Source organism: Vespula vulgaris, chromosome 7, assembly GCF_905475345.1.
Source record: "Vespula vulgaris chromosome 7, iyVesVulg1.1, whole genome shotgun sequence".
In the NCBI taxonomy this organism is placed as follows: domain Eukaryota; kingdom Metazoa; phylum Arthropoda; class Insecta; order Hymenoptera; family Vespidae; genus Vespula; species Vespula vulgaris.
Window position 1 is genome coordinate 3,861,345 of NC_066592.1, and position 26,079 is coordinate 3,887,423.

Consider the following 26,079-nt stretch of genomic DNA (forward strand, 5'->3'; position numbering starts at 1 on the left):
GCATATTAAAATATGTCAAGGGTATGCATTTTTATTCCAAAATTATCAACAAATGAATATGAGATGAAAGACTTAATAAATATATATGAAAGAGGGAGAAAGAGAGAGAGGAGAAAGAGGGAGTATTTTTATTATATATATGAAAGTTTCATAAGAAATATTAAGAAGATATAATGAATGATATAAAGATTATTAATAAATGTTTATACATATTTAAAAGAAATATAAATATTTTTTGGAATAAAAAGGCATAACTCTTGGTATATAAATAAGACGAATAAAATGGCTTGCCTGCACTCAGGAGTGCATATGAAAGGTTCACAGTAAGTACATGATTGCATTCAGGAATGCAAATGAATATATAAAATGGCAGCCAGCACTCAGGAGTGCACATTAAAATATGTCAAGGGTATGTATTTTTATTCTAAAATTATCAACAAATGAATATGAGATGAAAGACTTAATAAATATATATGAAAGAGGGAGAAAGAGAAAGAGAGAGAAAGAAGGAGTATTTTTATTATATATATCAAAGTTTCATAAGAAATATTAAGAAGATATAATGAATGATATAAAGATTATTAATAAATGTTTATACATATTTGAAAGAAATATAAATATTTTTTGGAATAAAAAGGCATAACTCTTGGTATATAAATGAGACGAATAAAATGGCTTGCCTGCACTCAGGAGTGCATATGAAAGGTTCACAGTAAGTACATGATTGCATTCAGGAATGCAAATGAATATATAGTAAGGATATACATTTTACATTCGGAATGATCAATGATGAATAAATGAACGCACTAATAGGGATATTTAACGAAGAAATACATAAATATGTCAATCTCTGGTGATATTTTTTTCAATATATTAAACTTATTTAGCAATAAATAAATGCAATTTCATTTTATTCTATATACATTAATGGAATGATAATTAATTGGTGCAAATGAAATAAAAGAAAATTTGGATCATTCTGATAAGAAATGTGTAAGCTTTGCTAGATGAATGAAGCGACAAAATGGCAGCCAGCACTCAGGAGTGCATATTAAAATATGTCAAGGGTATACATATTTATTCCAAAATTATTAACAGATAAATATGAGATGAAAGACAATAAATATATATGAGAGAGAGAAAGAGAAAGAGAGGAGAAAGAGAGAGAAAGAGGGAGTATTTTTATTATATATATTAAAGTTTCATAAGAAATATTAAGAAGATTACTAATGAATGATACAAAGATTATGAAGAAATATTTATATGTATTTAAGAGAAGTATGAATATTTTTTGGAATAAAAATGCATAAGTCTTGGTATATAAATGAAGCGATTAAATTGGCTTGCCTGCACTCAGGAGTGCATACGATACACAGTAAGTACATGCCTGCATTCAGGAATGCAGATGAACATATTATAGTAAGGATATATATTTATCGTTTCGAATGATCAAAATGAAAATGCACTTACGATAGTAGATAATAAATAAATATTTAAATATTCCAGTCTTATCTTCTTTTTTTAAAGAAATAATATTTATTTCATAATAAGTAAAGATTATTTCATATTCCTCCTAATATAATAATGTATTTATATTTAAATAGAGTGCAAGTGAATGAAAAGAAAATTTGAATCATTCTAAATGAAAAATGTATAAATCTTGCTAAGCGAGCGATATGATACACAAATAACAGCCTTGCACTCAGGAGTGCATAAAATATGTCAAGGGTATACATTTTCATTCCGAAATTATCAACAAGTGAATATAAAATTAATAGAGTTTATATATGAGAGAGAAAGAGGGAGTATTTTTATTATATATATGAAAGTTTCATAAAAAATCTTAAGAAGATATAATGAATGATATAAAGATTTTATATATAATATATATAATATATAATTATTTTACGGAATAAAAATGTATAAGTCTTGGTATATAAATAAAGCGAATTAAAAGGCTGTCTCACACTCAGGAGTGTGAATGAAAATAATTCAGAATAGGGACAGGTTTGCATTCAGGAATGCACCTGGATACTCAAGCATATAGATTTTTATTTCAAAATAATTATAAATTTTTTATATGATTATTAGTAAATCAATAATTCTTTCTATATCTTTTATATATATACACATATATATATATATGTGTATATATATATAATATATATATATACTTATATATATATATATATATATATACTTCTGTTGATATACACTTTTGATGATTATATGTATACTTTTATCCAATGCCAACATAGTCTTATCACAAGTTGTAGGATGGCTCATTTATTGTAAGAGTCATTTTATGACTTGTATGAATATAATCATCATCTTATATAAATTCTAATTATTTTGATTAAAGATCTATAAGACTTGATGTAGGTAGGAAAATTAGGATCTGTTAAAGCAAGCAGTGGTGATAAAATGAATTCATAAAATAAATTTGTAAGAATAATATGCAAGAATATTAAAACTATTTTATCTTCAATATATATAATATTTTTATATTTAATCTTGTTTTTTTTTTAAGATTTAATATTGCATTACTATTTCTTATAATTAATATTATTTCTTATAATTAATTATATTCTAAATACATGGTTTTAAAATTGTGGAATTATATAACTATATTTTTTGTAATTTAATAAATAAAAAGTCTATTATATATAAACGATGCAATATATATATTAGACACTTGATGTAACTGCATACTTCGCGTTAATATAAACGTAAAAAATGAAGTATTTGTAATCTTTCGATTAAATATAGGTCTGATCTCGTTATGGATATGTTTATGGCAGTATACAAGATTGTGTATGCATTTTGTAATACGATCCAAGGGATAGTATACTTTTTGCCCTTTCTATTATCTTTTTTTTTTACGCGACTTAAAATCATTTCTTAATTATTGTGAAATATTCACAATTTTTTTTTCATAACGTGTCTTGAATAATTTGTAAAGTTTATTGAAGTAAAAATTAAATTCAGAATTAATTTGTAATTGTATTAAATATTTGACGATTTCATATACAATCTTTTTTTTGGATTTTCATATTTGTGCATAAAAGTTACGGATAATTTTGTAATCTTGTTTAAAGGTAAAACACATTTTCTAATACATTGAGAATTTGAAATATTCGATACTAATTTTTTGTCCATTTTAATGCTTATTTTTTGTCAAAAAGAAAAAATTGTCAAAAAGAATTTTCGGCCATTTATTTTATATACAATTTCATTTTCCACACATGCCCTTTTATATAGTTTTTTGTTACAGAGTGTATCATTTTAAAGGGTCAAGGTTAAATATTACGAAATATAATATAATATCCTTTTATCAATGGGTATTAGCAACATTGTAAAACGAGATAATATTACAAGGTTTGTAATATTATCATATATGACATCAAAATAAATTAATAAAGATTAGAAATACATTATACGAAATTGATTTGTGTTTCAGATTTGGTCTAGTCACGAAAGCAAAATAATAATGCGAGTAAATAATAATGCATTTGATTCTTGAAGACTTGAAGGAAGAATTGGATTTATAAAAAATGAAGAGCAATTGGGAATAAATTGTTTGCAATTATTTTTACTATTCATTTGAAATATTGAAAAAACTTTTGATTAATTTACATAGTGTTTATTTCTGTTTCAGAAAATATCATTTAAATCGGCAAGATTCGATTCCACTCTTTCTAATCTTTTTTCTCGCCGTTGTTGTTTTCATGTGTGAATGAGTGTGTGTGAAAAAATTATTTTCCATATGATTAATTGGAAATTATTTACTGTTTTCAGAAAATAATAACGTTATAAATTTCTTACGTTCACAGATAACTATTGGTTTATTGTATAAAATTCTTATATTATTTTGATTGCTTCTTATTTTATTATAAAATATTGTGGATGTTTTATGTTCACAGGTGACTGACTATTGGTTTATTATATAAAATTTATATATTATTTTGATTACTTCTTATTTTATTATAAAATATTTTGGATGTTTTATGTTCACAGGTGACTGACTATTGGTTTATTATATACAATTCTTATGTTATTTTGATTGTTTCTTATTTTATTATAAAATATTTTGGATGTTTTATGTTCACAGGTGACTGACTAAGGGTTTATTATATAAAATTCTTATATTATTTTGATTGCTTCTTATTTAATTGTAACCTGGTTTAGATGTTTTATGCACAGGTGGACTATTCACAGTTTCTGAAAAAATTATATATATAATCAAATACTAGACAATAACATAATATATATAATGCAAAAAAGAGAGACAAAATGATCAATCTTTAATCTTAAAAAAGATTAAATTGTTTCTGTTACATTTTGAATAATAAGGCGATATGTCATTATGTTCTACTTTTTGTTTCAGCATAATCTTTTTGTTTCAGCATCCACGTTAGCCGCGTTTGGGAATAGAGTTTCGTAAAGAATGATTGAAATGCTCTTTTCCCTTCGGGTAGGTAGGTCGACATCAAACGAATTCACAAATTTTTATCTAATCTCGATTGATTAGAAAAAAATTTTTGATTCGTTTCGCGATTGATTTTTTTCTTTTTCCAAATTATAATTATTATTACTGGATATGTAATAATAATGATTCTATATAATTGGTTCTAAAGTATTAATATTAGAGTCTTAGCCCGTGGGTCTCCGTATGCAGCAACCTCCATGTGGTGAGACCTGGGAAATCGATATTACTAGCGATATTTGATAAATGTAAATAACGCAAGTACTGTCGAGCTAATGGCTGCATTTAAATTCAATAGAAATTTACTATGTTCTATGATAATTTTTTTATCTTTTTGCATTGTCCATTTCTCATGTTTCATTGAAGATATAGATAGTTCATTTTAGTAACTATTATTATATTTCTTTTAAAATTATATACATATACACGATATAATATTTTTTATTATATATATATATATATATATATATATATATATATATATATTTCTTTTTGCACTAATATGTATTTATGTGAGTAAATGTTCTTTGTTTAAATTGATCATGTTTGAAGTTTCAAAAAATTAAAAATGTTCTCTTCCTATGCGTTTGCAATAGTTTACATCATGAATTTTCATAGTCATATTTTTTGTCTAATTTTCGTGACCAAAGACTTATTTGAAAGATAAAAATTTGTTTACATAAGATTATTTTCTCAAATTCTTGAAAAATTTTATTTTCTTTATTTAAAAATGTTATTTATCTTGTCAAAAAATAAGTTATTTTCATGCGCAAGTAAAAGTCTGTTTTAAAAATAGAAAACAATGATTTCTCGTCTTTATCTTTTGAGTGAGCTTTTGATAATTACTAAAATTGCCCCAAAATTGCGATTATGAAAATATAATTATGAAGAATTGCAGTACTTTTTATAACAGGATCTAAATATATCTGTTAATTTCTTCTAAAAAATATTATTGTTAGTTTATTATTATAATGATACGGAGAAATAGAAGAAAAGTACAATGTTCTCTCAACGCGTTTTTAGTTCATTTCTTTTCCGCACTTGTCGCCGAAGTCACTACGTCTCAAGCGATTTGGGTGAACAGTTTTAATCATGGCGAATACAGAAGACATAACATTGCACAAATGTGATTCTTTATAAGTGTTTTCTATAATTTAAAGAATTATACGAGATCAACAGAATATTAAATTTATCATCCTATTATCCATTATAATCAATATCAATCATGGAAAAACAAAAAAGTCGCCAGGTAACCTTTCTTTTTGTACATACTTTCCATCTATTTATTTTAAAAACATTATAAATTGTTAAGTTATGTGATTCGTTATATACAATATTCAATTTACTTCTTGTATTTAATTAAATTGAATTTTTTTTAAATGATAGTTATATATTAAAAGTTTTGCATAGTTACATAAATATAAATTTACAATGATTAGAAACTGTTGACAACTCTATTATGACAAGTGATTCTTATATATTTAGAAGAAGAAGAAAGACAAAATAATACCACCTAGTCTGGAACAACAAATTCCAGATGCTCCAACTTTAGAAGAATTTGAGTGTCTTTTTGGAGAATCTCCTACTAATTATCCTAAAGGTGAATGCGTTGAAAATATGGAAAGTGAGTTACACTCTGCTGCTATAGATACAGAAATTTATGAAAAGGAAGCTGCTGAAAAAGCTGCTTATGAAATGGAATGTAATTTGTCTGTTGAAACTACAGAGGTATATATTTTTGCCTTTCTTACTTAATATAATATTTATGGATTTAATAATAAGACGGTTGATATTTTATTAATAGATATGTTCAGAATCATGTATTTCACATGATGAAATTGATGGTAAACATCTTGCAACCCCAATGCAGCATAAAGATCCTTTAGAAGGAAAAGTAGAAGAAGTCAGAATAGTAGTTTCAGAAATTCGCTTGATAGATGTTCTTCCATCAGCTCCTGCTGCTGAAAATCAAGAAATAACATCAACATCAGAAGAGACAACATCTTTATCTAATATTAATTCAGATAAAGTTCTAATCAAAGAGGATCAAATAAAAAATGAATCAGAAGTATCTACAAATAAAACAAATGCAGTACATGCTATCACTAATGATATTAAACCATTTACAGAGAATCAGTTAGCATCTCTTTACAATAATCAAGAATTATCATTAGTTGATGCCTTTATTACAGAATTTACAGAGATTCAATTAAGAAGTCATGCAATTAAGCAACAACATAAACTTTATGAACTCCTTATGAACTATCTTCGTGTTAGAAATCATTTGATCGTCAATTCACATGAATTAGAGAGATTAAAAGAAAATTGTAGAGAGACACAAAAACAGTTATGGTGTCTGGATAAAGCTTCTATAACAGAAACTGGAGAGTGTCAAGATGGAAATCCTGTTAGTGCAATTCACGAATATTCTATTGCTCATTTCAATCAACAAGCACTACTTAGTTTATCACGAAATTTATCAGCAATTAAAGACATATTATATAATATCCAAGCATTATACTGTTACGAAGCAGAAGTATTGAGATTGCAAATTGAACATTATATCCAAAGAGTTTGTATTTTTTGTAAGGAATTTACGAATCTACCACCAGATGCACCAGTAATTTTAATGTCAGTACAAACACCATCACAAACAGTACCACAGTTGGTTGAACTTAGAATGTGTATTACAATACTATTTACCTTTCAAAGAAAAATTTTGAAAGATGGAAAATTCGTTACCGATGTCAGAGATTGGCTTTCAAAATTAATAGCAGTTCTTTTAAGAGTAGCAACTTGGCAAGATCATTTATTTTTGTTAAATCATATATTAAGATGTCCTGGAGGTGTTATGAATTGGGCACGTAGTTATATTCAAATTCCACTGCCACCAACAAATGTAATCGAAGTTTCTATATCTCCATTAAATGATCCATATCTTGATCATATGATAGCTACATTAGCTGTTATTTTACTTCCAATTAAAGATCGTGACAAGTTTTTAGAACAGGTGTGTATGATAACGATATTCTGATAATTTTTCATGTAATGCTTAAAAGAATATTATTTATAATTAGGTACAAATATCACTACAAGATACAGCAAGTAGCCCAGGTGATACAATCTGGGTTATGTTAGATGAAGAAGGTGAAGAAGATGAAGATATTGCTAATTTTGGTGCAAATTTATTTGAGAGTGATCTTATTTCTCTTTTGCATCAAATTCCGTTCAATAAATTATTTCAACAGATCCTTTTTATACAATATGAAGATGATAAATATTATCAAAATAAAAACTTGATTACTGATCACCATATGATAAGAATATTTGCTTTTTCTACTATTATTGTAAAACTTCTAAATAAAGGATTGAAAACATATGATTCTCCACGGTATAGACAGTTAGCTAAAAGACTAAGTGCATTAATCAGAGACATAGTTCAATATGTCAGTGATCAGTGGGAAGTATTTGACAAGAGTCAAGTAAGGAAATATTTTTGTACTTCGTTTATACGTAGTGATAATATATTAATTTTTTATGTTATAATATTTCTACATTTCTTTTATTGGAAAGGTGGCAGATTCATCAATATTGTTGAAATTACAAACTGAATATGATAGTTTTTTGTTAAAAGCAACTCTCTCTATATTTTCCTCTCGGCGATTAGGAGCATGGCAATATTTAGCATCTATCCCATATCATATTGTATCATTAACTACATTATGGCAAATCTTTTATACTTTACATACTGACTCTACATCAACAGATGTATGTATGTCCACTGTGACTATAACAGGTTAATATTTTTTATTTTTGTATTAAAAAAACAATAGTTAAATATATTTAAATATTTCATGCACTTATTTTGTAGAATGGGAAACAGAATTAAATTATTCTAATGTTCGAAAACAATTTGAAGAAAAATTAAGCAGTATGCCAGGAGATGAATCATATTTTTTATTGACAACATTTGCAAACATGGCTATGGCAAGAACTTTTATAGATTATGATTTTGTAAGAGCTGCTACAATCGACTTATTTCAAGTAAGTAATTGTTAAGATTGTCTATGTAAACAATATCTTTGCTAACAATACATCATATTACAGATAGGATTTCTTAGTGAGAAAACACAAGAATCTTGTTCAAAAGATGCCAGATCACTATTATCTAATTTAACAAATAAGCATCCTACACTTCTTTCAGACATAATACTAAAACTACGAGATAATTTTGGTTCAGTTGGAAAGGTATATTCTTAATTGAAGTATAGCAAATGTATATCTCTTTGATTAAACATTGTTTTACTTGAAATAATTTTAGTTAAGCCTATATTTGTTTACTGAATTAAAAATGGATAAATGGATCCCACAAGAACAAGATTTTAAAATTCTTTCATTTTGGTTACATCAACATTCACTAGCATCAACTGAAAGTCACTTAGCACGTTTAGTTCTTACCCATATCAATTGGGGACTTGAAGGGTTAGTAACATCAATATATATATATATATACTCTATTTTTGTAATTAGTTATTGAATAATGTGAATATTTTTGCAGAAATAATTTATATCTTCCTGTTGAAATACATCGTCGCGTAGCACTTTTAATTGTCGAGCTTGTTATGAAATATGTGCCAGATTCTCCTACACAGACTGCTTCTTTGCTAGCAGAAGGAGTTAAACAGGTATAATATTCAACAAGACTTTAGTTTTTATTATTGTATAAAAAGGATATATTTCATTATGATCATTAAAATATTTTTTACTAATTAAAAGGTATCATCTATTGTCAGGCCTCAAAATAGTGAACAAGCATTCAGTTTATGGGCATGGGAAATGCTATCACGTTTAAGATTACATCAACTTGATCAATCTGATGAACTTTCTCAACGTGCAATATCAAATCCAACAGTAGCATTTTCTTATTTACCTGATATGGATTCTGACCCATCTTTAGAAATTTTGAATACAGGAGTAAGAGAAAAGCAACCAATTGCATGTTATGTGGCAGTAATTATGACATTGTGGGGCCATTCCATACCCTTAATTTGTTCTAAAGGATTCAATCAATTACAAACATTACAGTGCTATTATAAATATGAACAAGTATTGATAGCTTTACATCACATTGTGCCATTATTTGTTGATTGCCCTGATTCATTATTCAAAAATGATAAATTTATAAGTCTTGTCATTACATTAGTTACGGCTGATAGAACATATATGAAAATGGCTAAGAATCTCATTGCACCTGAATTTCCTGGGCCATTATTGAAACAATTTTCCAGTATGATAGATTCCCATTTATACAAGTATAAAAGGTATAAAAAATGTTTCTTTTTTTACGTCTTTTGTTTTAGTTTTACTAATATATTACATACATCTTTTCTTTTTATAGATATTGCTTACATAGCCCTGCAAAGTTAATGTATTTATGGTTAAATGTACTTATACTTGTACCAGATTGGAACAAAGATCAAAATGTTTTACATTTAATGGATACAATAATTCGAGCAGTATTTTTTCATTTAGATACGAGATCAATCATGGAAAATATGTTTCAAAGTTTATATTCAGTAAGAAAATTATTATCCATATTACATATAGTGATTATACCGAGATTCCAATATTGTATTAGATTTTAAAGGAATCTTTAGTTTTTATTATTATTATTATTATTATTATTATTATTATTATTATTATTATTATTTTATGTGTATTTTTTACTTTATTGAATGTTTTTCTATCTTTTAACAATTCAAAATAATATTGATATCTTGGTATAGAGTAGTAAACATAATGATGTTTTTGTAATCGTAATATTGAAAAATCGTTGCTATTAGCTTGCATTAAAAGGAAACAATGAGGTATGATTTATTTTTGTTTTCATCTATAGTAGGATTTATGCCAAGATTTAAATTAAATTTATTAGTATACAATGTGTGTGTGCACACGACGCGCAGACACACATAAAATTATTTCAGTTTATTAAATTTAATATATAATACGTTTTATATTAAATAACAATGTGAAATATTTCATATTTAGAATGTAAACAAATTATTTTTTGATCTTTTCTTTTTTCTTCTTTTCTTTTTTCTTTTTGTTTTTTTTTTTCTTTTTTTTTAGAATATAGCAACAAATCGAAATCCAGGATCATTAGGTTCTTTTTTAAGTTGGGCAACTGGTTCTACTAATTCTTTAAGCCTTTTGGGTGGATCGACACAATCAATATGGGTTGCATATCAAGTTTTATTAACTGAACAGTATGAAAGAGAAATAAAAACAGGATTATGGCGTGAAATTCTAAAAGAATTGTCATTACAAGCTAAAATATCATTAGATACTGCATTGAAGGTATTATTACTATTAAATAGAATTGATTATAACAGATAATATTCAATTTGCTGTATTAATATGTAATCTGTTGTATACATCCATACACATATGTATACATATAAATGTAAATACTTTTATAAAAAATATTTTAGCGAGCCTGTGGTACAGTAAAAATGCAAGCTTTTAATGTTAATGGATTAGCTATATATCGTTGGTCACAACAAGCACTTAATACTCCAATTGAACATCCTATTCTTTCTCTTCTGTGGCAAAACTTCTTCACTCTATTTTTAGCAAGAGTTCCTTCAACTCCAGGGTATGTACTACACTTTTTACAATTATCACTTTTCAGAATAAATATTTAAAGGTATACTTCTTTTATAGAGGTACTGATCAAGGTGGAGTGGGTGAAAAATTTTTTGAAGGAATGATTAATTTAAATTATTTAAAAAAACTAAAAAAACGATTACATGAAATAACTGAATATTTTCAATTGAAAGGAGAAAAAGGTATTGATAATGGAAAACCTATTACAGATCAAAGAAGAATATTTTATTTCAACTCTGCTAAGTAAGTATTGAATAATAATAAATTATAATTTTAATATCAATAGTTTCTTTTTTTATTTATGTCTCGTTTATTTTGTCATTTCAGATTTTATAAGACTTTAAATTTATGGCTAGAAGAACCAAGATTACAAGAATCAGGTCTTTACATTCCAGCTTTACCACCACAGTACATGTCGCAAAAACTAATAGTACTTATGCAGGGTGATCAAGTAATTTTAATTAAACGCTTTTTTTCTACTGAAAATGCATTTTTTGTCAATTACATTTTAACAATAATATTATTACAGAATCCATGGTTTGAATATGTTGATTATTGGTCAGCTCAACAAAGTCAATTAGAAGCTGTACAGGAGTGGGAACAGATTTGTTTCCGGGACCCGGATAATCAATATCAGAAATCAACTTTTGTACCACCTATTTTATTAGAAATTGTCGACCCATTAGAAAGAATTTTTAAAAGATTGGATACGTACGAACATCCAGTTTCGCCGCCGTTATTAAGTTCAAACAATAATCTTTTCACTTCTGTATCCAGAGAAAATTTATATGCTCCAGAAACAGTTATAACATTGATTAAACCTCATCTTAAAATAATCTTAGATTATGCACAAACTTATAATTTGTTAGTTTCTGAGCATACAGCTATAGATTGTAGTTTTTTGGAATTAATACCTACACTTTATCGAGAAATTGAAAATTATGTTACATTACATGCTCTATGTGATCCTGCACCAGTACATCAAAAACGTGTTAGGTCAGGTGTACCACCGATTGTTCACTGTGCTGGTGCTGCGGTGATTAGAATCAAGGTAAAAATTGTAAAATATTACACATTTTAGAAGTATAGTTTTTATTATTAAATAATATTTAAATACATAGGTTTCTGAGGCTCATGTTAGTGATGGTGTTGATCATATGATATCTCAAAACAGAGCAGAATATGAAAATTTATTAGTGAAAGCAAGTCAACCACCACCTAGTAAAATTACTCAGGGTTGTGTTTTTATGGATCATTTAATTACGTTAGTATATTTTTGACAAACTACAAGATATATATTGTATATCTGTAAATACTTATTTTAATAATATTAATTTTACAGTATGCTTGAACACGAATTAAGTGTGAGTCGAATTAACGAAAATACTGCAGTATTACAAAAAGTTCAAAAAAGTGGAGTGCAATTATTTTATCATTTGGTGGAATTTTATACAGAAGAAGCAGCATTGTGTCCACCAACTAAACAACTTATTACAACCTGTTTAGAAAAACTTGGTCAGGTATAAATCATAACAAATATAAAATAAAATCGGTGTAATTATTGGTCTAATGATAAATATTTTTTAGTTATTTATTAGTGGAGAAGAAAGTCAAGGACCACAATTGTTAAAAACAATTATGCAAAGACCAAATCTTGGTGGATTGCTTGGTCCCCATTTTACTCCTGTTGCTGGAGGGGCATCAACATTTTTACAAATGTATCAAACAGTTGTTGAATTGTCTACTGGGATGAATGTTGATTTATGTTTTGTATTACTTTCTAAGGTATATAAAATCATTAAAAAATATGATTATATTTATATACATTCTTTTATATAATTCTTATATTTTTACTTTTACTGTAGTTTGACGTTGCTAGTTGGCTAAATTATAGAAGACCAAGGTTAAGCGAACGATCAACATTTATAGATTTAATTTCTAGAGCTCTATCTAATATTGGACTTAATCCAGAAGAGGAAAAACTTATATTACATGAGGTAATTCTCTCTAGATATAGAAAATTATTGAGAAATTATATAGAATATATTTCATGTTACAAGTATATTTATTTTTACGTTAGTTATTTCGCAATCATTTGCGACTTATTCTTCTACATGAATTTCCTGAACATTATGGTGAAGTTCTTAGTACTATATTAAAGGGCAGTGAAAGTCAAACTTTGTCCTTAGACGTTTGGCGTGATTTATTAGGTACTCTAAGTGGAAAATCGAAAAGTGCAGTAGTAATACATTTATCAAAAATTAGGGATGAAATACGTCATTATGCAACAGAGCAAAGACTTCTTTCTCGTCAAGAGGTAAATGTTTATTTATTTATATATTTATTACATCTATACGAATTATTGAAAAAAAAATTGATGCTTAATTTTTTTCATTTTAGATGCATGACACTGCAGTCTTACTTAGTAGACATTTTATGAAAGAACGTTTGCAATATGGTCTTTATGGATTATATCCAAAATATAGAGTCTACAATGATCCATTAACAGTATTTTTGGGTATGGTAGGACATGCTCTTGTCGTACTAACACTTCAATCTGATAGAGGTTCTTTGGCAGATCAATGTAAGAATTGAATAAAAATTGCAATTTCATTTATTTTAAAATTAAATTAAATTAATTATTTTCTTTCCAGTATGCGAAAAAATATGGCCTGCTTTAAGTGAAATGTATGCACCTTGGATTACACCTTATTGGACTAGAAACTTAAGAGAACCAACTGCAGCATGGATCCAACAACTCACAGATGATAGATCAGTTCTACTGCCATGGATTATTACAGATGGACCATATGCAAATAGAATTGTATCAATGTTTGTGGAATGTATTAGATTTATTATTGACACAATGCCAGCATCTAACAAGATACTGTCTTTTGTCTGGCATTTTTATGTTACTAATTTTGCTCATCCTTCAATCAAAGATCACATATTGAATGTGATACATGGTAACTTTTTATCACTCCCATGGGACCGATTCTGTCCTAGTATTGGTGATGTTGAGCTCATGATTAAAGTAATCGATCAGTATTTACCAGATAGTCATCTATTTCTTGGAAGTGTATTTACATGTATCAATTGGTCATCATGGATAAACGAGTCATTAACAACTTTTCCTTTAGCAATCGTTGCTAGAATGCACATATGTTTATTAAATTTAATTGTAAAATTATCAAATGAACCAAATGTAAGACAGGTAATTATGTATCAAATGAATTTTATAAATATAAACACACAGACTATAAATGAATATCATATATAATATTATTTCTAATAAATTTTATATCTATTGTAGAATGAAAGAGCAATACAGCTCATTACACAGGCAATAACATTTTCATGGCATTTAGTTGATGCAGCTGCCTATGATCAAGTAATTAACTGGCATGTCATGAGTTGTGATCCTAGAGTTATTCTTTCTCTAGATTGTGAACAAATTCATCCTATAGATATAGCTTTAAATAAGTAAGTATTATATTTTAGTATAAATATGTTAATTTTTAAGGAAATTTTTATTAGTAATATTTTATTTATTTTTTTAATCAAATCATATGATAGTTTATTAAAGGTAGTTGCAGCTTATGATCCCAGTGTAGCATATTATCACCCAACTACATTAAAAAAAAGACAGATATATGTACGCTCTTCAGTGAAATTATTAATTAATTGCACAACTAGATATAAATCACTATTATCTACAAATTCTAAAGCTTTTACAAGTACGTTATCTCGTATGTTAGATGAAATGGAAGCTGTTATTGATAGTAAGTTTAAATAACAATATAATTTTACTTTTTTCTTATATATTTATAATTTATCTTAAAAAGGAATATAAATGTCTATTCATTAGCTGTTTCAGAAACCCAACAGATTCCAGAAGCAGGTTTATTAGTAACTGAATTTCTTCATTCTATAAACCAAAGTGGACCATTAGTTGATTATCTTCGAACTAGTTGGACAACTTGGTTATTGCAAAGATCTGCAAGTAGTCCTGTACTCATGGGTGTACTTAAGGTTATAGGTATAGTGATAGCTTCTTCATCTACATTAGGAGAACTTATGGAGGCTGCTTTGGAAGCTTATTTTAAATATACTGGTAAATAAATAATAACTAAAATAAATATTTCATGAATATATATATTTTAAAGAAAAACGAATGTTATATTGTTCAGTGATTTCTGAAGATGGTAGGCCAACATGGGCTGCAGTTTTAACAATTTTACAACCTGTGGTACCACGACAACCTCCTCTGGAATCAGTATTAGTTTCAGAAGGAAGACTTTTAGCTCTCTATTCTGTGTTGTTAAAAAGACTTCCTTCATGTAGAGATATTAGAGAAGAAGGTATGCTTCTTATCAATTTAATTGACTGGATTACTGCTATCAAGACTACGTAAGTAAAAAATTTTAATTGTATATATATATATATATAAAACGAAAGCTACAATTTTATTCAAACAATATAATTATTATTTAGGGATATAATGGAAGAAAAATTACCATTATTATGGGCAAAAGCATGTGAATTAGCATACAGGCAATGTCAATACAGTGAAAATACTGTAATAGCTGCTAGAGCTCTGAAAGGGCTAGCACGTGCATTGATTGCATTAGCTGATGATGCTGGACAAGGATGGGGTATTTTAGGAGCTATCGGGCTCAGAAAAGGTTCTCAGCTTTCTATTAGGTATTTTCATTTCATTCATAAATTTTATTAATAATTAATATTTCGTTAAATGGAGATTAATATTTACAGATATTTTTATAAAAAAATATTTAGTTCACATTAATATATTAATTTACATTTTATGTTATACAGGTGTAAGTTTTTAAGTCGCGCAATTGGTGTATATTGTTTAGCACAGCTTCCAGAATCGAAATGTGAACATCAAATAGTAAGATTTACTTCTCATTCCCCTGGCGTCGCACCGTCTAGGTCACCTGACCCAGATACTGCAGAAATTCGACCTAGTGTAGAGGCCATAAAAGCTATGCAGAATCTAGAAGGTCTTTTACTTAACAAGCAATATGTAGAACTTAAAGGTGACATAGAAAGATCGATCAGATTAATTAGAGATTCTGCTAATTCACTGCATAATGCTGTAGTTGTAATAGGTGCATTGACAGGAGAGTTATATCATCAAAGGTATCTTCATGTTTTAACAGAATAATACAATATGTTTGTTCTTGCACAATTTACTGATTTTTGCTTAAAATTATAAATGTTTTTTCTTGCATATTTTGCACATACATGATATAATGAGGCTTGAATGATCTAGTCAAATATTTTACCAATTGAACATATCTTGTGTTATTAATTAATTTAACTAAAATATTTGTTATATTTAGAAATTTACAAAAAATTTTGAAGAATATTCTTATTGTGCAGAGCTGGATCTATTGTATAAGATTTGTTAATATTATGATTTCATAATATTTGAATCAATTTTATGATTAACATTTTATGATTAATATTTTATGATTAACATACATTGTAATGTATGATCTTGAAATATTTATTATTTCAACATCCATTTTTATTAGGTCATCATGACTTCAATATAGTAATACATATTTAATGGGTGATTAAATTTGTTTATGATATATCGTGATCTATAAGATATTTACTTTTAAATGAAAATTTCTTGTAAATTTCATAAAAAATGTAATTTATTAAATATTGTAAATATATTGTGTTTTTAAGATAAAAAGAAATCTAAATACAATTTGTTATTTACACTTGATCAATTAAGCATAATATAAGAACAATTTTTGACGTGTTTTTTATAGATTATATACAATTTTTTATACTTCGAAGTAATTCTGACGCTTCATTAGGTGGATATTGAACTAAAGAACATTGAAACATTTCTTGAAATACATTTTGAAATGTAGGTAATACATCTTCGATTGTTATATTTCTATTAAGTTCTTTACTAATGCTAGTAACTCCTTTGCCTTCGATGCCACATGGAACAATGTGATCAAACCAAGTTAAATCTGTATTACAATTCAAAGCTAAGCCATGTGTAGTAATGTAGCGACTACCATGAATACCAATCGCGCAAATTTTCTTTTCATTAACCCAAACTCCGGTGTCTGGCGAAGTTTTTCCTAATATATTAAATTCAGCACATAGGCGTATAATCATTTGTTCTATCTGACAAACATACCACTTAATGCTAGGTTTAAATTGTTTTAAATTTAAAATAGGATATGCTACTAATTGTCCTGGTCCATGAAACGTTATAAGACCACCTCTGTCTGTTTTAAAAAATTCTGCACCAAGATTTTTTAACTTTTTTTCATCTTCTTCTGTATAGTTTTTATTCCGAATTCCTACAGTGTACACGGGATCATGCTCAACAAGCAATAACGTATTACAAGTTTCATTATTTAGTTGCTTAAAATGTAAATCAGAAAGTATTTTTTGAAGTTTTACGCTAGGACCATATTTCAGTCTTCCTGTTCGTAATACTTTAACGATATTAGTTTGCATTATAAGATTAGATTTAATTCATATTATTCTAAATTTTATCCACATATATCCTTCAATAAGCTTTTGTTATTTTTTCCATTACTTAACATGCCAACATTTCTTTTTCATAAAACTTCTCTTGAATTGATAAATAAGTAAGTAATGATACCTGTAAGTATTAGTAAGTTATATCTTTAAAGGTTACACAAATTAAAATTTTTATATATAAGAAAAAATATAAAAATCATAGTAATCAAAATAATAATTTTTTACATACATAGGCATCTGTTGCTGCATATATTTTTTGTGCTTCGCTTAAAGGATGAATATGCCATTTGCTTCTTCTTACTTCAGGATTTTTATCAATTTTTTTTTTTAACTAAAAAACAATTTTTTATCCATAAATAATAATAATAATAATAATAATAATAATAATAATAATAATAATAATAATAATATACAGCAATAATTGATATATAATAGCAATAATTCTCTTGCAAAACTAACCAAATAAGCAGTCAACTTTTCTAAACTCCAACGACTGGAACGATTTAGAATCTTATTTGCATATGTACCACATTCAATACAATTTTCCTCAACAACCTTTCCTGCTGGAAAATCTGTAAAATCTCTACCAAGTTTCCAAATATCACTGTAACAAATTTATATTATAAATTAAATTAAAAAATATTCAATATAATAATTATTAATTATATGAAATATCTTTTCTTACTTTTTAACATTAACACCTACAAGTTTTACTTTTGGATGACTCAAGAGTATAACAAAAGCTGCTGGTAACTTCTTTAAATAATATATATGCAAAAGATGACAAACAGATTTATTAAGACAAATCTGTGCTAATGCAGTTTTTCCACTTCCTGTTTGAAAACTAAATGGCCATTCTAAATCAAAACCTATCGGTATAATATCGTCTTTATATTTTTCAATCTCCTGTCTAACAGAATTTATAGTTTTTTAATTTATAATACAAATATAATTAATAATTATGAAAAAAATATAGAAGTTTGTCTTACATAATATCGTCACAAATTTTGGCACAATCATGAAAGTTATTGGCATAATTAATTCTTCCTTTAAACACAATTGATGGTAAAGACTGAATATCAGGTTCTTTTTCTATAGTCGATTCTTTTTCTTTATTTTCCTAACAAAATATATTTAAAAAAATATTTTAAAAACATTATTTATAAATCATTAAAATATAAAAAATAATATACCTCGTGATTAGAGGAAAGAAATCTTGGTGATCTTCTTAAAATCTTTTCTTCAGTCAAGACTTCATTCTACAAAAAGATACAATATGTAATGAATGTTCTATTTTTCATCTAGTTGTAAGATATATAGTTTTCGTACTGTACGACTAGTATTCATATTGTAGAAAGTATAAGTACAATTTCATTAAAATTAAGATTACTTTGTTCAATATAGTTAAGTAAAAAAAAGTATCTTATTAATCTAAAATATCTTTATCTCCAGTAAATTACCGCCAAAAATATATATTAATATTGATTTACAAAAAGACAAAAATGATTTCCAAATGAAATTTTTATTGGACTAAGATCATAGTAATGAACCAATAGAAATTATGTGTTAAGGCTATTCATCACCTTTCGTTCGAAGCATACATGATTCAGCGATAGGTACGAACAAAATATGAACTACAAATGCAAGCAACGCTGTTTTCATCATGCATCTATCGTATCAATGTATAAACTTGTTGGGTATACCCCTCTCACGACTACATAACCATCGTTTTTGTGTAGAAAGAAAATCTGAGTATGCAAGTAAGCAGACCATCACTACTTTACATACCGTTCAAATGTATATATATAAATTAATAGTGGGGAGTACGAACTTCCTCTCTTTTGCCACAAATTTCGAGGGGCGCCATTGTACAAAACTTTTCTTCACGAAAAATAAAAACAGCATTTTGGCCAACAATAAGAAGAGACATAGTTCTTGTCCAAATTTGATAAACAAGTTCTCATTTTAAAGACGAAGATTTAATTGAGAATTTTGCTTTTCCGAATTTTTAAAAAAACTTTGTTTTTATGTTATTCTTAAAAAAATACTATTTCTTAGTACAATTTTTTTCAAAGAATATATAGCTTCTTTGAAAATTTGAAAAACTGGCTCCTAAATTAAAGCTTCATTTTTAAAATGATCTTGTTCATCAAAATCGGTCAAGAATTAAGTCTATTCTCATTGTTGGCGTAAACCATTATAAAATCAGAGGTGATGAACAGCCTTAAGTGCTTTTAAGCAGAGTGTAGTGGATTATAGATTGTTTACATGTTGGTTGAAACATAGTAGATAAATATAATAAAAAGTAAGAAACAATATTAATACTATTTGTTATATGATTTAATTATATACAGCTGCTAGATCTTTTTAATGAATTTATTAAGTAACTCATACTATCATCTTATTCTGTGTTTCATTCGTTTTGTTCTTTCATAACCTAAAACTAAATATAATATATTTTTATTATCCTTTATTCATATTTGTTTTTCAAATATATTGTTAGCAAATGGAATTGATTTATATTATATTATATCTTTATATTCAATATTACGTATATGTTTTTGTAGAGCAAAAATTAATCTAAAGAAAATGATATCTTTTGTTTTTATTATATTTATTAATAATACAATTTCTAAAAATAATAAAGTTACAATGTATTATATGCAGATGGAGTCAGATTACGATGAAGACCGTAGTGGTTGGGGTGATGAAATGGGACGAAACACTGATGAATGCGGAGGCGAAGATACATTTGATAACCCACAAGAAGTTTTAAATGAATGTTTAGATAAATTTAAAACAGCTGATTACATAATGGAACCTGGAATTTTTACACAATTAAAAAGGTATTTGTAATAATTTATAATAATATTAATTTTGAATAAATCTAAATTAAGACGAAAAATTTCATGTTCTTATTTTATAGGTATTTTCAAGCAGGTGGCAATCCAGAACAAGTTATAGAATTATTATCAAAAAATTATACTGCATGTGCACAAATGGCAAATCTCCTTGCTGAATGGCTTATTCTTGCAGGAGTAAAAGTTACAGATGTGCAGGCAATGGTAGAAAATAATTTAAAAGATATGATTTTGAAAACATTTGATCCAAAAAAAGCTGATAAAATTTTCACAGAAGAAGGAGAAGTATGTTAATTTAATTTTATATTAAAAGAACTGAAGATGTAACCAAACATATAAATACAATTTTTTTGGGGCATAGACACCTGCTTGGTTAACTGAGATGATTCAACATCCCACTTGGAGGTCGCTTATTTATAGGCTTGCTGAAGAATATCCAGATTGTTTAATGCTAAATTTTACTATAAAGGTAAACAAAAATGCATATCAATTTGTAATTGTATTATTTTCATGTGTATTTTATTATCTATATAGCTCATATCTGATGCTGGTTTTCAAGGAGAAATTACAAGTATCTCTACAGCTGCACAACAAATAGAAGTATTTTCTCGTGTTTTAAAAACAGCAATTGCTGGGTTTTTACAAAATACAGAGAACTGGCAATCTAGTATTCAGGAATGTGCTGTTAGTAATGCAAACATATAATTTTATAAAATTTATTAAAGACAAACTACACAAAACAACATTTTCTATTTTTACAGAAAATGGTATGTCATGGGCAACATACTTATGTTTATAGTCAAGTATTATTGCAAATTCTTGCACAAGAATCTAGAGGTGGATTTATGATGAAAAGACTTTCTCAAGAAATTACAAAATGTGCTCAACAGAAGTAAAAATATTATAATTTTGAATTAATTTTAACTCGCGTTCTTGTAAAGTCTAAATGATGATTAATTAATATTTCTAGCCGACATGATGTTACTCCTATCACAATGGCTCTCAATGGAGCAGCAAGTAGCCCTGCAGCATGTCAAGCATTAGCATCTATGTTATCACGAAATACTTTAAATCCTGCAGACATTACAGTATTATTTCGTAATTACTCTGCAGCAGAGCCTCCATCAATTGAATTACTTCGTAATCCTCAATTTTTGGGTAATTTTATATATTAAATTTTTTATATAGTTCTTTTGAAATAAAATATATTTTCTTATTTTGTTATTTCTTATAGAACTGTTAGTAGATGCATTATTTAAACCTGGAGTAAAAGTAAATCCTGAACATAAATCAAAATACATATATTTATTAGCTTATGCTGCCAGTGTATGTGAAATTTCAGCTAAAAAGGGTAATACCCGTAAAGTTAATAAAGATGAGCTAAAGACCACTATTCAAGCAATTGAAAAAGTTCATAATATATGCAACATTAATAAAGGCTCTACTGAACTTATAGCAGAACTACAAACTCTTTATCAATGCATACGGTATATTATAAATTAAAATTTTTTTTTATTACCAGTATGAATATTTATAATTACCAGTAAGAAATGTCAATAGATATTAATTATATCCATACTATTATGTTATAGGTTTCCTGTTGTAAGTGTTGGAGTGATTAGATGGGTCGAATGTACTGTTACAGAACCATCATATTTTAAACTATGTACCGAACACTGTCCTGTTCACCTTGCTTTGCTTGATGAAGTTGTTGTTTGTCATTCTTTATTACATCCAAAAGTATTACAACTTCTTGTACAATTATTTGAAAGCAAGCAGGATGAACTTGAAATACTTGTACAAGTAAGAATTTTTAAATAATATGTCTCAAAATAAATAATGTCTTTTATATTTAATATAAATTTTTTTTAGTTGGAAATGAAAAAAATGTTAATAGACAGGATGGTTAATTTATTGAGCCGTGATTGTGTAGTTCCAGTAGTGTGTTATATAAAACAATGCTGGCAGCGCGGTGACACAGATGTCTCCTTGATTCGATATTTTGTTACTGAAGTATTTATCTTCTATCAATCATATACTTAAAAACAAGATTAAAAACTGTTTTTGTTATGTTATTATTCCAGGTATTGGAAGCAATTGCACCTCCTTATACAGCTGAGTTTGTGCAATTGTTTTTGCCGATGGTAGAAGATGAAGAAATTACAGGTACTATGCGTGGAGATAATGACAATGATCTTGTTTCTGAATTCATAGGTAAAATTTTTATTTTTAATATAAAAAAAGAAAATAAAAAAATTTATTATATAATATATTTCTATTATCTTTTCAGTACACTGTAAAGCACATTGCCCTGTTGTAAGATGACGCTTAAAAAATGAACAGCATAAATTAAGTTAATAGATAGCCATGACAAAGTGGAAGATGATTTTATTTCATTCATGAACTAGGATCATCATACATAAATTATTTCTATAAATGTAAATATTGGATGAATTTTCCTACCCAGCTGTGATACAGAGATTTACTGTTTTTCTGTAACAAAAATTTATTTGTTATTGATATAAAGTCCTCAAAAATTGTTAGTAAATAAGAAACTTCAAAAAGTTACATTGAAGTATGACACATTTGATTGTTATGCACAGCACATTCATATAAAAAAAATATATATTATATATAATAAAGAAATACTGTCATATATGCAATGTTAAAGTTACACACAATCATACTGTATTATTTGTTATTTTCAAACTTCAAATGCTTTTATAAATTCAAATCAACTCAAAAACTCATAAACTTACTGATCTTCAAATTTAATATTTCTCAGCTGTAACAAAGTTGTTTTGTATCGAATAATAAATTAGAAAAGTTATATAAAATAGAGATTCAAATATAAAATATTTAAATAATTAAATCGATAATCATATTGAACAATAAACTAGATTTGATTGAAAATTATATTCAATTTAAAAAATATACATACTGATTGGTTTTCCATCCTTCCATTGAGTAAATTTTACGTTAACTTCATCACGTTTTTGAGCTTCTGCTCTAATATCACTCTTCAGAGCTTGTCTAACAAGTCTGGCAGCAATTTGAGAATAATTTATATAACTGAAAAAATTAATAATTTATTTTCGATATGTAAGTATAATGATTTTTGCTCAATAGGTTATATAATATTACATCAAGAATTTTATAAGGTATAATTATAGCATACATTTTGTTATTTCTATGATATATTTATAGTATACAATTTTACAGAAAAATACAATAAAAATCTTACTTCAATCCTGCTTGTCTCCACGCCGACATTTTTGCAGTTTTATAACTACACCAGAAAAACGGACTAAAGACCAAGTCAGGTCTACAGCAGACATAAAATGAATCTCAATATGAAGAACGAATTGCGATCGTCGGAGAAAATTTCATGCATGCGTAATACCACGAAACTGGAAAGAAGCGCAAAATTTAAATTTTAATAACATTCTTACGTTTTATTTTTACTAATTCGATAAAAACTACAAATAATAATAGAGTAAAATAATTTACAAAGTTGAGTTATTTAATTTAAAAATGAAAAAAATATGCTGTTTCAGATATATGATTTATTTTATATTATTATAATTCCAATTTATGATTTATTTACTAATTTAAAATATAATTGGATTATTGCAATCTGTAGCCAGTAAAATGAATGAAATCAATATTTGTTCTATAATAATAATATAGTGAAATATATCTCGGGTAATAGAAAGTCTTTCTATATAATATATAGTCAATGACGCCACGTAAATGAATACTCGCTGGTGATTATTGGGGAATAGTCTATTTTTTCGAAGGTGACGTCTGTTTCGCGTGTTACAATTTGTGTGATACAAGATTTTGCGTATTATTTAAATTATTCTAAATTATATACAAGCTATTTTCATATTTATTGTAACATGTTAAAACAACGAAGTATTATTTTTCTCCTTTTCTGCGTTTTTTTTGAATATGGAACTGGATTATATTTTCATATCGGTGAAACCGAACGAAAATGTTTTATTGAAGAAATTCCTGATGAGACGAAAGTATTAGGTAAACTATTATTGTAATATATTTATGTTTTGGAATAATTGATATCTTATCAATTAACAGTTCATTATAAGGTGGAACTATATGATCCAAGAAGCGATGGATTCATGCAAAGTAGTCCTGGAATTGGTATGCATGTTGAAATTCGAGATCCTGATGATAAACCTATTCTTTCAAGAGTATACAGTTCTGAAGGAAGAATTGCCTTTACCTCACATACACCTGGAGAACATGTTATCTGTTTGTATTCGAACAGTACTGCATGGTTTGGTGGCACACAACTGGTAAATTGTATTAAATGTATATTAATATTTATATAACTTTTATGTATCATAATTAATATTATTTTACAGAGAGTACATTTAGATATTCAAGTAGGGGAGCAAGCGATTGATTATGCTAATGTAGCACAGAAAGAAAAATTATCCGAATTGCAATTAAGAATTCGCCAACTTATAGATCAAGTTGAACAAATAACCAAAGAACAAAATTATCAACGAGTAAGAAAGTTATGAAACAAAATGTAATTAATGTAAATGGTTAAGTATTACTTCTAAAATTCTTCTTTCTAATAATTTTTTCAGTATCGAGAAGAACGTTTCAGACAAACATCAGAAAGTACTCATCGTCGTGTATTTTGGTGGTCTCTTAGTCAAACAGTCATTTTATTAATTATGGGTGCTTGGCAAATGAGACATCTTAAATATTTTTTTGAAGCAAAAAAATTAGTCTAATAATAATGCTTGAAAATAGTTATTGTCCAATACACATCATTTTTAATAACATCAGTATATCATTGTAATATATTGTATCACCTAATATCCTTTCATTGCATATTTTTCTCAAATCATTTTTAAATACTTTTACTAATTAAAAATTCTTATAAAAAATTAACATTTGTTGTATAACTATTTGAAATGATTAGATTAATTTTTCACAAAGTTATCTATTTTAAGTAATGTATATATAGAATTAGAAGTACTTATCTATTTCTAGTATGATCTTAGTTTACATTACAGAAATATTTAGCTTTAATATAACTTTGAACTGTCATATGTACAAATAAACATATAAATACGTATTTCTGACTGAATAAATTCTGAATGAATTACTATGTTGAAGAAATATTGTATCAGTGCAAAAAGATCATTAGAACACATATATGTAACATTTGCAATAAAGATACTTCACATTAATAAGAATATTATCGATTTAAGTAAATAATTCAAGAAAATTTGTATATTTACAATTGTCATTGATTAATTAAATTAGTATAATCATAACATGAAAAGTAAAATTTGATTAGTTTAAACACAAATACTGATATATTAAATTTGCTTTATTGTACATATTTAATAGAACCTCTTTTGTTATCAATTACTAATTGTAGAGTTCAACGCTCTCTTAGGATATAAAAATTGTAAAATAATATATCATCACAATTATTTGACGGAAGTTAAACTTCCGCCATCTTACTAGGCTTTACTT

At 26.7% G+C, this 26,079-nt stretch overlaps 6 protein-coding genes across 10 annotated transcripts; 3 read left to right on the forward strand and 3 right to left on the reverse strand.

Moving 5' to 3' along the window:
- The first annotated feature begins 5,557 nt into the window (after nt 1–5,557).
- On the forward strand, nt 5,558–16,623 carry LOC127065286 (ectopic P granules protein 5 homolog). 3 transcript variants are annotated; one of them, XM_050997401.1, is made up of 30 exons: nt 5,558–5,735; nt 5,972–6,214; nt 6,291–7,496; nt 7,564–7,968; nt 8,060–8,282; nt 8,358–8,530; nt 8,594–8,734; nt 8,808–8,968; nt 9,045–9,171; nt 9,263–9,807; nt 9,885–10,062; nt 10,330–10,353; nt 10,616–10,843; nt 10,978–11,141; nt 11,210–11,395; nt 11,480–11,603; nt 11,682–12,203; nt 12,274–12,416; nt 12,495–12,672; nt 12,740–12,937; nt 13,018–13,149; nt 13,233–13,469; nt 13,553–13,736; nt 13,807–14,366; nt 14,466–14,635; nt 14,729–14,934; nt 15,021–15,266; nt 15,355–15,562; nt 15,647–15,856; nt 15,989–16,623. In XM_050997401.1, exons 1-30 carry the CDS (start codon nt 5,712–5,714, stop codon nt 16,338–16,340), a joined length of 7,698 nt encoding a protein of 2,565 aa, XP_050853358.1. In that variant the 5' UTR covers nt 5,558–5,711; the 3' UTR covers nt 16,341–16,623. The 3 variants fall into 3 exon arrangements, with proteins under 3 accessions (XP_050853358.1, XP_050853357.1, XP_050853359.1); XM_050997400.1 differs by having other exon boundaries at nt 15,343–15,562; nt 15,989–16,615; XM_050997402.1 differs by lacking the exon at nt 10,330–10,353 and having other exon boundaries at nt 15,343–15,562; nt 15,989–16,612.
- A 197-nt stretch (nt 16,624–16,820) lies between these two features.
- Nucleotides 16,821–17,668, reverse strand: LOC127065292 (putative lipoyltransferase 2, mitochondrial). The gene has a single exon (XM_050997419.1). The coding sequence runs from the start codon at nt 17,666–17,668 to the stop codon at nt 16,961–16,963; it is 708 nt and encodes a 235-aa protein (XP_050853376.1). The 3' UTR covers nt 16,821–16,960.
- A 32-nt stretch (nt 17,669–17,700) lies between these two features.
- On the reverse strand, nt 17,701–19,165 carry LOC127065291 (3'-5' exonuclease). Its single transcript, XM_050997418.1, has 7 exons — nt 19,025–19,165; nt 18,889–18,954; nt 18,685–18,815; nt 18,381–18,605; nt 18,155–18,299; nt 17,925–18,026; nt 17,701–17,816 (listed from the first exon to the last, which is right to left on the reverse strand). The coding sequence occupies exons 1-7, from the start codon at nt 19,040–19,042 to the stop codon at nt 17,751–17,753; spliced, it is 753 nt and encodes a 250-aa protein (XP_050853375.1). The 5' UTR covers nt 19,043–19,165; the 3' UTR covers nt 17,701–17,750.
- A 441-nt stretch (nt 19,166–19,606) lies between these two features.
- LOC127065289 (negative elongation factor D) lies at nt 19,607–23,219 on the forward strand. 2 transcript variants are annotated; one of them, XM_050997412.1, is made up of 12 exons: nt 19,607–20,000; nt 20,363–20,541; nt 20,622–20,841; nt 20,918–21,025; nt 21,091–21,240; nt 21,318–21,448; nt 21,527–21,714; nt 21,791–22,043; nt 22,149–22,359; nt 22,429–22,569; nt 22,641–22,770; nt 22,847–23,219. In XM_050997412.1, exons 2-12 carry the CDS (start codon nt 20,363–20,365, stop codon nt 22,879–22,881), a joined length of 1,746 nt encoding a protein of 581 aa, XP_050853369.1. In that variant the 5' UTR covers nt 19,607–20,000; the 3' UTR covers nt 22,882–23,219. The 2 variants fall into 2 exon arrangements, with proteins under 2 accessions (XP_050853369.1, XP_050853370.1); XM_050997413.1 differs by lacking the exon at nt 19,607–20,000 and having other exon boundaries at nt 20,405–20,541; nt 20,732–20,841.
- On the reverse strand, nt 22,925–23,945 carry LOC127065295 (protein stunted-like). 2 transcript variants are annotated; one of them, XM_050997422.1, is made up of 4 exons: nt 23,801–23,945; nt 23,498–23,628; nt 23,316–23,341; nt 22,925–23,049 (listed from the first exon to the last, which is right to left on the reverse strand). In XM_050997422.1, exons 1-3 carry the CDS (start codon nt 23,827–23,829, stop codon nt 23,328–23,330), a joined length of 174 nt encoding a protein of 57 aa, XP_050853379.1. In that variant the 5' UTR covers nt 23,830–23,945; the 3' UTR covers nt 22,925–23,049; nt 23,316–23,327. The 2 variants fall into 2 exon arrangements, with proteins under 2 accessions (XP_050853379.1, XP_050853380.1); XM_050997423.1 differs by lacking the exon at nt 23,316–23,341.
- Nucleotides 23,946–24,311: 366 nt separating this feature from the next.
- Nucleotides 24,312–25,793, forward strand: LOC127065293 (transmembrane emp24 domain-containing protein eca). The gene is made up of 4 exons (XM_050997420.1): nt 24,312–24,594; nt 24,655–24,875; nt 24,945–25,091; nt 25,176–25,793. The coding sequence occupies exons 1-4, from the start codon at nt 24,459–24,461 to the stop codon at nt 25,323–25,325; spliced, it is 654 nt and encodes a 217-aa protein (XP_050853377.1). The 5' UTR covers nt 24,312–24,458; the 3' UTR covers nt 25,326–25,793.
- The last annotated feature ends 286 nt before the right edge of the window (nt 25,794–26,079 follow it).